Source organism: Solanum tuberosum, unplaced genomic scaffold, assembly GCF_000226075.1.
Source record: "Solanum tuberosum cultivar DM 1-3 516 R44 unplaced genomic scaffold, SolTub_3.0 scf00052, whole genome shotgun sequence".
In the NCBI taxonomy this organism is placed as follows: domain Eukaryota; kingdom Viridiplantae; phylum Streptophyta; class Magnoliopsida; order Solanales; family Solanaceae; genus Solanum; species Solanum tuberosum.
Window position 1 is genome coordinate 2,082,588 of NW_006238977.1, and position 12,541 is coordinate 2,095,128.

At 28.9% G+C, this 12,541-nt stretch overlaps 2 protein-coding genes across 2 annotated transcripts; both read right to left on the reverse strand.

Annotated features, from left to right (window-relative positions):
* Positions 1-4,884: 4,884 nt before the first annotated feature.
* LOC107059988 (UV-B-induced protein At3g17800, chloroplastic-like) lies at positions 4,885-6,623 on the reverse strand. Its single transcript, XM_015307167.1, has 2 exons — positions 6,247-6,623; positions 4,885-5,590 (listed from the first exon to the last, which is right to left on the reverse strand). The coding sequence occupies exons 1-2, from the start codon at positions 6,621-6,623 to the stop codon at positions 4,885-4,887; spliced, it is 1,083 nt and encodes a 360-aa protein (XP_015162653.1).
* Positions 6,624-8,950: 2,327 nt separating this feature from the next.
* On the reverse strand, positions 8,951-10,417 carry LOC107059989 (UV-B-induced protein At3g17800, chloroplastic-like). The gene is made up of 2 exons (XM_015307168.1): positions 10,086-10,417; positions 8,951-9,692 (listed from the first exon to the last, which is right to left on the reverse strand). Exons 1-2 carry the CDS (start codon positions 10,415-10,417, stop codon positions 8,951-8,953), a joined length of 1,074 nt encoding a protein of 357 aa, XP_015162654.1.
* Between the last annotated feature and the right edge of the window lie 2,124 nt (positions 10,418-12,541).

Here is a 12,541-nt window from a genome sequence, read left to right on the forward strand (position 1 = left end):
GTGTTTTATTAATCTGCCGCCTATCCAAACCAATTAGATTTCCTTTTTCTTCCTTCAACCTCGAATTGTGTTCACTATTGTCTCCTTTTCTTTTTTTAAACCCTACACTATGTATGGATGGTTCAAACGCTTTATCGTATTTTATTACTCCTCATGATTTACTTTACACTTGCATTAAGAAATAATATAACTTTACTTTTTTATCTTTATTTAATTTTTTTGGAACTCAAGTTTTCAATCAATGAATATAAATTAATTTATTTTGATTAATTAATTTAATCAATTAACATGAATCATTTACTTAGTTTTTCTAAGTTGGTCAAATATATATTTTCAAGGCTAATAACTCACAAGAATAAAAAAAGGAACAATATGGTAATTTATGCATTGATTTTATGAAATGATAAATATTATGAATCACCTATTTATAGAAATGGATGACATATAAAATGGGACGGAGGGAGTATATTGTATCGTTTAAACATATCATTAGGGGTGTTCACGGATCGGTTTGGATTGGTTATTGGTCAAAATCAAAATCAAATCAACTTAATCGGTTTTAAAATTATCAAAACCAAACCAAACCAAATATAATATACATTTATCGGTTTGGTGGTTATCGGTTTCGATTTGGTTTGGTTTGGTTATTCGGTTATTAACCATACACAAAAATAAAAGAAACAATTCATTCAAAATGTGAAAAAAGTGACAACAATCCATTTAAAATGAAAAATAGTTAGAATGACTTAAATTACTAAACTTTCGATCACTAAATTTACTATCAATAAAACTTTAAAATTCACTATATTGGCCTAGAAGGAAGAGACAATAACATTTTCAGTCCCAACGAAGAATTGTCATAGGCACTCATATACATGAAATCAATAAGATAAATGTTCCATCTTGGACATTTTTTCTTTTAATAAGTAAATTATAAAGAAATTTTAATGAAAATATGTATAAGATCTTTAAAGTTGTTTATAAAAATAATATATTAAGTATTTATATTAATAAAATATATGTATATAATTTATCGAATTGGTTCGGTTATTTCTCTGGTTTTTTCGAATAAAACCATAACCAAACCAAATACTATCGATTTTTAAAAATCTAAAACCAAAACCAAACCAAACCCAAATAAAATTGATTTTATTTTATCGATTTGGTTCGGTTTTTCGATTTGGATCGATTTTTATCCAAACCGTGAACACCCCTACATAGCATATATGTATAACATTTAAATAAACTATATTTTTTTCCATCGCTACATAATATATATAATACATCGAAAATTTAAAGAATAAATGCACACAAAGTATAATACGAGGTAGAACTATTTTTAAAAAAAAATAACAACCATCCTTTTTTAAACCCTACACCATGTTTGGGTGGTTGATATGCTTTCCTAATTTATCGTAATATATTGTATTGTTTTAATAAATACGAATAGATTAGGATGTTGTCTATCGACTATTGCTATATATAATATGACATGTCAATATATAATTTGAAGAATAAAGGAATAAATTATAAAATATGAGGTAAGACTATTATAAAAAAGTAAGGTGAAAGATAAAACAAGATTATTAAATAATGCTCCATCCGTCCCATTTTATATGTCACATTTTTATTTTGCACTTGCATTAAGAAATTGTGTAACTTTACCCTTCTACCCTTATTTAATGTTTTCTTAAGTCAACTTTACTAATAAATGACAAGATTAATTAACTATTCTATCAAGGGTATAATAGGCAAAATATGATAATTTATGCATAAATTTTATAAAATGACAAATATTGTGGTCCAGATTTTATAGAAAGTGATGACATACAAAATGGGACGGAGGGAGTACTATGAGAAGAAAAGAGAAGTTAACGAGATCATACCAAATTAATTATTACACAAAATAAAAAATTTCATCATTTTGTTACAGTAAATTTTAAAAAAATCTATAATAAAATTTAAATAAAAACCAAAATAAACATTATATTTAACATTACAATACCACATATAACAACTATCCAAACATTGCTTCACTTCTTTTTCAATCGAAAATTTATTTAAAACAATTTTTTTTCTAAAAATAAGGTTAAATTACATTTTATAAAACATAAAGGCTTATGCTTACAGTTCATGATTAAATTTAATTGATCTTTAGCCAATTATTCTTGAATTAAATTCAATAAAAAAATCTAAAATTTGTACTTATGCTTGTGTGTAAAGTACCTGCATGTAGATTCTGATTAATGGTTTTATTTAGATAAAATTATTAAAGAAAACAGTTCATTGTGTAATTCAGTATGGGAAGTACAATTTTTGGTTATAATTTCGAGTAATTTGTATTATTTTAAGAACAAAAGCTTTAACCTAATGCATTGATCTACTAATTCCCTGTTTTATTTTCTTGCTTTTGAGAAAAAGGTTTTTATGGTGCCAAATTGTGTTTCTTGCTTTTTTACTTGGATTTTTAATACTTATATTTATTGTGTTGACGATATAATACGTGTCATTGACCTTTCTATGTTTGACACGTTTATAATTTGTAATTTAAAATATTGGTAAAGTTTAATTTAAGCTAATAAGATGTTAGTCACGTGCTTGTATTATGTACTACTATCTTAGATTTTACTTTTGAAAACTTTGTTTACTAGTAATGTGAATGTTATTAGTTTATAGTTCAAACTTCTAAGATATTTCTACGGTTAAAATTTTATTAGTTTATAGTTCAAAATTTAGAATTGAGATTTACTACCTTCTTAACAACGTTACTGTACATGAAAATAAATACATATTCTATGTGTTGTAAAGATAAAAAGATTATTTTGAAAAATGGTGTATATTTTTTTATTAATTGAAAATATTAATAATTAAGTAATAAATAAAAGGAAATAGTGTGTTTTTAGATATTGATTGTAACTATTTGACAGAATTGGTAACTTTCTAGTTTCAAGTGGTTGAAAAATGGTATTCTCAAGAGAATCGAAAATTAATTGTAATTTGATTACTTTCAAGTAATTGTAACTTTCTAGCTTAATACGGTTATATACATTTCTAAATATTTTTGTGTGAAGTTTATCCTGCGTTTTCTCATAGATTTTGAGAGAAATATTTGATTTTTTTTTAAAAATGATTTATATTCATAAATTCTACAAATTATTTAAAATACTCATAAGTTTGTACTATCATTTTATAATGAAAATGTTTTGAGAAAATCCATGACACTGAGTATAATTAATATGAATTTGAAAAAAGAGGAAGAAAACAAAAAGAAAACACTATTGATTTGTATACAAAAAATTACTAATATTACTTGTAATTGAAAGTAACTTCGGAAAGAAAGCTTAGATAAAAATTGTATAAAATATATATATAACCGCATTGTTTTTGTACAACAAACTAGGAATGAAATTTAGTCAACAAACTATAAATAGGTATTTTTATCAAATATTAAAATTACGCCCAAATACTGCTTTTTTCTAGAACTTGAGAACTTGGAATGTTTGCAAATATGTTTTTCAAATGATGATACATTATATGGCCAAACACTAGCTTTCAATTTTTTTCCAAATATATTTATGGTCAAATGGACATTAAATATAAAACTAGAAATATAAAAATAATATTTAAAACATTTATATTCTCCACAACAATGAAACTTCTTATTAATTAAAATAAAAAGACTAGTAAATGGAAATTAATAGAAGTGCTGCATTCTTTATAGTTAATACCACCGTACAAAATTATAATTAGATCTTTTAACTAAAAAAAAAAAGGCCAAGTAATGATCACATGAAAATAATGAAGTTTTTAATAATTGAATTAAAAGATAAAAAAATATTATTGAAAAAAAGGGTAGATGGGGGGGAGGGTTTGAATGTGGGGCTGCTCATATTTTACCGAAGGGGTTTGAACTACCTCTCTTATCACACTCAATCTAGTTGATCCAAAGGCTCTTTCGATTTCAGACTGATCCCCGGGATCTTCTTCAGTCGGGGGAAGGCTTGGTTCTGTCGAAGAACTAACACCCCCTCCAACATCCGCACTTGATCCTGAGCAAGAGACTAAAATGAATTCTCTCTTTTCTTTTGTTTGCTTTTAGATTGCCTTAATTTTCTATCTGCTGCAGTAAATGAGACAAGAAATTGAGATTGCTGGTATACCGGGTAGATGTTTATCTTTTCTACTTCAGCGAAAATGTTCAAAGCACCACCTTCGTCAATTATCTTGAAGTCGAAAGGAAAGAGGACAAAGTCTTACTTACTTAAAAGTAAAAAAAAAAGGGGACATACAAAGTATGTATTAATTAAATTATGGTTAATGGATTATAAAATTTATGTAAAGCACATGTCATGTATTTATTTGATTGTGTAAACAGTCGAAAGGAAAGAGGACAAAGTCTTACTTACTTAAAAGTAAAAAAAAAAGGGGACATACAAAGTATGTATTAATTAAATTATGGTTAATGGATTATAAAATTTATGTAAAGCACATGTCATGTATTTATTTGATTGTGTAAACAATTTGCACCAAGGGGAGAATCTAAGGGTCGAAAGGGTGTTCACTCGTACCCCTTTGATTAAAAATCACTATATCTAAGGTAATTTATATATATATATATATATATATATAATTTGAATCCTATGAATACAAGAGAAAAGACTACAAAATAGAGCATGTATAATGAAAGTTCTATACATCTATAAATCTTGTTCTAATATTTAACATCAGATAGTAGCAAAATTCTTTATACTTGACAACTACTAGAGACTCTTTCTTTCTGTGTCCCATTATTCAACAGGACACAGAAACACAATGTGGTATCGCGGAGAACACATTTCCCCCCTTACATGGTGAAACTAGTCGAGTGTGAACTTGTTCGTTATGTCAATAAAAATGAGATCTATACTCCTCAAGTCGATAAAATTTCCTAAAATGATATTCTGCATCCCAAAGGAAAGAACCAAAAGCAACAGCCTCCAACACAAACCTCTTCAGACTCGCGAATGACGTTGAAACTTCCTCATGTTGATTCTCATCGCCAAAAAGAGCAGAGCAATGCTTCTCCATCAGACTCACCGTCACGTTGAATTTTGGTTTTCTACACATTTTCATTATTTCATTATCAAAATTCGCAACATAAGACCTAAAATTGTCATATTTGTTCCCCGACACTGTGGGAACACTCTTTTGTTTTAAGTGGCACGAACTTGAAAATGAGAGGTTGCTATCAAAACTCTTTTCCAAATGGTATCTCAACGAGGCGGACTTGAAGAAGTATCCATACAACATTGAAGAACCATACACATAACGGATATAATCCTTTTTGACTTGAGTGAGTCCCCAATTATCTTTCACGTTCCATTTGTCTTCCCATCCTATTTCCTTAACCATTTCAAGTACTTCAACGCTATGAATAGACTCGAGTTCCCAGTTCTTACAGGGCGATATCTCGAGCCTTCCATTGTACATGCAATTCGAGAGCTTAGGAACCATATGCACCCCGATTTCAGAGAACTTGTAGACTATGAACATGTACATAACATCCTCTACAACTTTTTGACATTCCACCTTTTTCATCTCACAGATTCTCCTGGAATTTCAAAATATTTTTAAACATTTCATCATATTCCAATACATAACATTCATTTATCGAACAATTACTCCGATAACTTAGTCATTTTAATCCACATAACAATTGGTTAATATCAAGACAGATTGTATATACAGAGAGCAAAGTTTAGCTTACTTAAAACGACACTCAAAAATGTGATCATATAGCAGTAAATATCTATTTTCTAAAGGTTTTAACCCTCAAATTAGAGGCGTTTTGCGAGTCCCTCTAGCACAATGTGGACAGACACCAATTCACAATTTCCTCTGACTCAATTTACGTGACACAATTAGTGTTTACATCATTAAACCATTAAAAAGTTTGGTTGAAGTCAATTTTACTGTACAATTACTTGAAAATATCTCTTTTGTAGGTTAATTTGACCTACAACGACATGTAATGCCACATATTAAGTCGAACTAATCTTATGATAATACATGGACACTATTTGTTCTTATGTTAGTAGGATGACATGTTAGTGTAAAAACTCGGGTTTATAAGTTAAATTCGATAAAAGTAAGATTAAGGTGACCTACCCAACAACAGACAAATTATACATATATATTATGTCACATGGTAAATTATAAAATAGACACGTTAGTGTATATTACTTAAACTCATATTGAAATAAGAACCTGTGAAGAATAACTTCATCAGTGTCCACGCTAAAAACACAACGAAGTAATGCTTCTTTCCTCATATACTCCAATTTCTCCAATTCTTTCTCCACAAATTCGTAAAACAACTCTTTCTCATTCTGCATATACCCGCTCAGCAATCTCCCTGCTTCTGTCGTTGGCACTAATGGAGCCGTTAATCCATTAAACATGCGGTTTTCATCGCCATTATTATTATTATTATTATCACTACAACAACTAGCTACTATTGACAATGAATTTTTCTTTTTCTTGCTCTTAAACAGAGTATTACTCTCTAAATTTCGTAAATTGAATGAAGAAAATTGTCGAAATTGAGGCAGTGAAATCTTGGAGTATGAACAAACACAATCCATTAACGAAATTTGATTATGAAAAACGCAAGAAAACAAAATATTAATAACTGTGTGAATGTTTGGTGAAATTGAAAGTAGTAGTATTATGAGAATAAGTAGAAGTAGAAGAATCTTAATCCGTTTCAAATTATAAAAATTTAGTAGTAGTAAGAATCCTTAACCAACTCAAATTATCAAAACTTTAAAAATATTATACTAATACTTTTTTTCCTAATTTACGTAGTACTACTCAAATTTGGAAGTTCATTTATTTTATTTTATTATAAATTTTAGAGTATTTTTAAAAATAGGAAAAAGACTCATAAATATCCTCCTTTCATTTTTATTTTTATTTTTGTCTAAAAATATCCCTATTATACCTTTTGGTTATCATCAACCTTTGTTATAATTGTCTCGATGCTAATCATGTTTTATTTTTATTTGTTCATTAAATCAGTGGCAGATTCAGAATTTCCATTAAGGGGGTTTGAAAAAAAATAATTGTGCCTAAGATTTGATCTTGGAACCTCAAGATGAGTTTTGGACCCCTTGGCCACTAAGCCAACCTCTAATCTTATATTTAGGAGGTTCAAAATCAATATCTAGACATAAAATTTCTTTAAAATACCTTAAATATACAAAGTCATTTTTTGCCGAGGGGGTTCGGGCCCCCTCGGCAACCTCTAGGTCCACCCTTGCATTAAACCTATATATTAATTGCTTAATTAAATGGGAAAACTTACATAAATTCACTAGTTTAGGTGTTAATTACTTAGATACACTCTAGTTTGCAATATTGAATCTTACCAGATTTTGGTGTGTCCAGATACATGTATCTGAGATAAATGATCATTTCGCTCACCTCTCTCCCTATTTTAATGTATCTAGTAGCAAAATATATATATATATATATAAAAGTGTATCTTCCTCGATATATGAAATAAAATTCTTAATTAGTAGTAAGATACGTAATTGTTTAAAAGTATAGATAGAATTAACATATATAGTATGAATGTATGTTTAATAAGGTAGTTTCTCCTAATTAAATTGGTGATTGAAATCTGGTATGAAGAGCTAAGCTATATATTTTGGTTCCTTGCTCGTTTAATTCTCTTTTAAGTTCTAACTAACTTTTTACTTAACAATTTAATATCGAAATCAAGTATAGCCTTTCATATTTGATCTGACTCGTTCATATGTAATTTGACATGCTTATTTCTCAGCACTATTTAACATGCTTTTCTTTAAAAAAAACTCAACGGTAATCTTGATTCTACCACTAATAAAGATCTTGCTTGATTATTATCGCCTTCTATGTTTTTCTTTGCACTAAAATACATTAATCAAAACTATAGAAACCTTAACTAAACGTTGTTCACCATTTTTACCTTTTAAAATAGATCTCATGCTAAAAAAATTGCTATTTAAACTTTCAATTATAAAAAGGGAAAATGCTCAAATATGTCTTCGAACTTTAAGAAAAGGCTCATTTATGTCATTAGTTAAAAGTTTGGCTCATCAATGTCATTGCCATTTAAGAAAAGACTCATTCATGCCATTATCTTAAACTCCGATTTTGCAAAATCATTTTTTACACTTCAAACAACTTTTAACATTTTTCAATTCTAGTTTTGGATCAAATGTATTGTTTTAGATCAAAGCATTATATTTTTATTTTTCGAACACATCATGCTGGAGCAGGGTATTTGGATCATGTTGTTGTTATTGAAGTATGTCACAAAATAAGGTTGAGAAGAACTTCTTTTCAAGACAACACTACTTTATTTCGAATTTGTCCCTTCCTTAAATGAAAATCTTAGATCCACCACTAATTACATTGGCCAACAAAAGGACCATCCTAATTCCTATCAATAATCAATCAACTATGTTTCAAATTATCAAAATATCAAATAAGCTGAATTCAACTATAATAAGGAATTCATTAAAAATCATATGAAGAATAAATAGTTTAATATTAACTAATTAGTATCACAGTACGAATGAAAGTTGTAAGCCTATTTGTTCTAAAACAAGTTGAAAATATAGAACAAGGAATCTACAATACTATTGCCAATAATGAAAGCTCTATACATCTCCAAATCTTCTTCTAATATTTAACATCAGATAAATAGCAAAATCCTTTATACATCAAGAAAACTGCAGTATACTTGACAACTACTATATATATATATATATATATATATATATATACTATAACCTATAGACTCTTTCGTTCTGTGTCCCGTTGATTAACGGGACACAGAAGCACAATGTGGTATCGAGGAAAACACATTTCCCCCCTTTACATGGTGAAACTAGTCGAGTGTGAACTTCCTCGTTATATGAGATCAAAACTCCTCGAGTTGATAAAATTTCCTAACGTGATCTTCTGCATCCCAAAGGAAAGAACCAAATGCAACAGCCTCCAACACAAACCTCTTCAGACTCGCAAACGACGTTGAGACTTCCTCATTACTCTCATTGCCAAAAAGCGCAGAACAATGCTTCTCAATCAGACTCTTTGCCTCTTTGAATTTTGGTTTTGCACACATTATCATTATTTCATTGTCAAGATTCGTAACATAAGACCTAAAATTGTCATACTTCTTCCCCTCGATAAGTGACACTGGACCAACTGATGTTGATCCTGTGTCACTTAAGGGAACACCTTTTTGTTTTAAAAGCCATGACCTCGGAAATGAGAGGTTGCTATAAGTTTTATCAAAACTCTGTTCCAAATGGTACCTTAACGAGGTTGACTTGAAGAAGTATCCATACAAAATCGAAGCACCATAGACATGACGGATTTGATCCTTTTGGACTTGAGTGAGACCCCAACTATCTTTCACATTCGACTTGTTCATGTCTTCCCATCCTATTTCCTTAACCATTTCGAGTACTTCAACACTATGAATAGACTCGAGTTCCCAATCCCTACGGGGAAATATCTCGAGCCTTCCATTGCACATACAATTGGAGAGCTTAGGAACCATATGCACTCCGATCTGAGAGAACTTGTTGACTATGAACATGTACATAATATCCTCTACCGCGTTTCGACACTCCAGCTTTATCATCTCAGAAATTCTCCTGCTATTTCAAAATACTCAAATATTAGTAAACATATCATTATATTCATACACATAACATCCTACCATCACAATACAGAAATCAACATTCATTTATCCACAATATAATAATTAGTCCCATAACTTTGTCATTTTAATCCACAACAAACACTTTTTCTTAATGTACCTTAACGACATTGGATCCAATGACAATTAACTAATGTTGGTAAAGACTTTAACACTCTTTATTAATGTGCATATTATTGCTGGTAAAAAGCTGTTTTTGGACATAGAATTCCACATATTAATCCAATGCTGAAATTTGACTTGTGACTACAAGTTACAACAACATAGGTTTCTAAGAAAAAACGTTAGTGCATATAACTTAAACTCTTATTGAAATTAGAATACAAACCTATGAAGAATAGCTTCATCAGTGCCCATGCTAAAAACGCTCCTAAGTAATGCATCATTCTTCATATAATTCAACCTCTCCAATTCTTTCTCCACAAATCCGTTAAACAACGGTTTGTCATTCTGCATAAACACGCTCAACAATCTCCCTGTTTCTGTCGTTGGCACTAATGGAGCTGTTAATCCATTAAACAGAGTACTACAACGAGTAGTTAATGCCAATGAGTTTTTCTTTTGCCTGTTCTTAAACAGAGTACTACTCTGTAAATTGAAAGAAGAAAATCGTCGAAATTGAGGCAGTGAAATCTTGGAGTATGAACAAACGCAATCCATTAAAAAAAAATTGGTATGACAAAATTTGATTATGAAAAACACAAGAAAACAGAGGAAAGTATTAAACAGTATGTAACTTTGGTGAAATTGAAACTAATATGATTATGAGAAGATAGGAAGATTAAATAATAATACAAGAATTCTAATCAATTTCAACGAATGATTAGTTGTTGGAGTCCATAACCAACTCAAATTATGGAAATTCTACTAATTATTATCAAATAATACTACTACTATTACTTTTTTTCCTAATTTACGTAGTAGTGTTCAAATTTGGAAGTTTATTGTTATAGTTTAATCATAAATTTTGGAGTATTTTTAAAAATAGGTAAAAGATTCATTAATGTCCTCCTTTAAACTTTTTTTTTGTCTAAAAATATCGTTTAACCTGTTTTTTTTTTTCCGATAAGCTTAAAATATTAGAAATAGCTCAAAAATATCCTTATTTTACCTTTTGGTCGGGAAATACCATCAATCTTTGTTATAATTGCCTCCATGCTAATCATGCATTATTTTTATTTATTCATTAAACCTTTATATTAATTGCTTAACTAAATGGGAAAATTTACATGAATTCCACTAGTTTAGGTGTTAATTACTTAAATACATTCTAATTTACAATATTATGATTCTTACTAAATTTTGGTGCGTCCAAATACATATATCTCGAAATAAATGAGGTCAAAATTAAGTGTAATTTGTTTTAGATACATTGAATCCAAGTGTATTCACATGCATTTGGATATATAATAAATCTCGCTCACCACTCTCTAACGTATCTGGTGTCTCAAATACATGCGAATCACACTGGATACATGTATCGTGTCTAGTGTGATTCACATGTATATGGAATAAATGATTATCTCGATCATCTTTTTCCCTATTTCAATGTTTATGGTAGCCAAAATTCATGTATTTAGATGTATCTTCCTCAATTAAATTGGTGATTGAAATCTGGTACAATGAAGAGCTAAGCTATTTATCTTGGTTCCTTGCTGGTTTAGTTCTCTTTTAAGTTCTAACTAATTTCTTACTTTACGATTCAATACCAAAATCAAGTGTAGCCTCTTATATTTGATTTGACCTGTTGATGTTTTTCTTTGCACTAAAACGCATTAATCAAAACTATAGAAACCTTAGCTAAATGTCGTTCGCCTTTTTTACCTTTAAAAATAGACCTCACGTTAAACAAAATTGTGATTTAATTATTTTTGTAATATTTAAAAGTTTAAAACTTTATTAAAAAAAAATCTTTCTTTGAACTATAAAGTCCTATATTTCAAATTTCAAATTTCAATATCATCAAATTTTACCTTATATTACTACCTTTTTAGGGTTCTTTCATAATTATAATAAAACTTCAAATTATGGGTTTGAGCAAAATTAATGTGATCTAAGAGAAGCTTATTAATTGACTTTAAAGCCCAAGGCATTAACAAGAAAATAACAAGTCCTAAACATTAGAACAAAAATTACAAATAGAAAAAAGAGAGAACTCTTTACAATCATGTGACTTTCTTTTATGTTTAACTTCATATTTTTTTTTAAATGTTTATGACTTCATTTTTTTAGAGTGTGTTTTTCTGTATCAGTACCAATATAATTTTGACTTGTGGGATTACTTATGAAGTGAATTATCATGTCCCTTTTAAGTACACTTTTTATCTTAAGATTTTATGTTACTTCATAAAGTTTTGTACTTAGTATAATGGTCACACAAAAAATAATATTTTTTATATATTTATTGTTAGTTAACATGATACGCGTGTGTAAATCATTTACACTTAACTAGTATTATTTTAAAAGTACGTTAAGTTTCTTATAAACGTCTATTAAACTCTTTGCCCTTTGTTGAAAGATTCTACAATAAATAAAATTGTCATTTACAATATTTCTATCATATACACATGATGCATCACAAAAGGTAGAATGTATCTTTTGTTTATTATAGAATCTTTCAATGTGCATAATATAGAACCTGATATATTTCTATCATGTACGCGATGTATCACAAAAGATAGAGAGCAAAATAAAATCAGGTTAGGAAAAATTAGGAATTTTGCCATCATAACGTGACCTAAAATTTGGCATAAAAATGTCCACATTTCATTTTTTTGATATCTA

Coding starts and splice junctions, on each gene's coding strand:
- LOC107059988 (XM_015307167.1), bottom strand. CDS start 6,623: ATGGATTGTGTTTGTTCATACTCCAAGATTTCACTGCCTCAATTTCGA. Junction 5,591..6,246: donor GATGAAGTTATTCTTCACAG/GTTCTTATTTCA, acceptor TTGAAATTCCAG/GAGAATCTGTGAGATGAAAA.
- LOC107059989 (XM_015307168.1), bottom strand. CDS start 10,417: ATGGATTGCGTTTGTTCATACTCCAAGATTTCACTGCCTCAATTTCGA. Junction 9,693..10,085: donor GATGAAGCTATTCTTCATAG/GTTTGTATTCTA, acceptor TTGAAATAGCAG/GAGAATTTCTGAGATGATAA.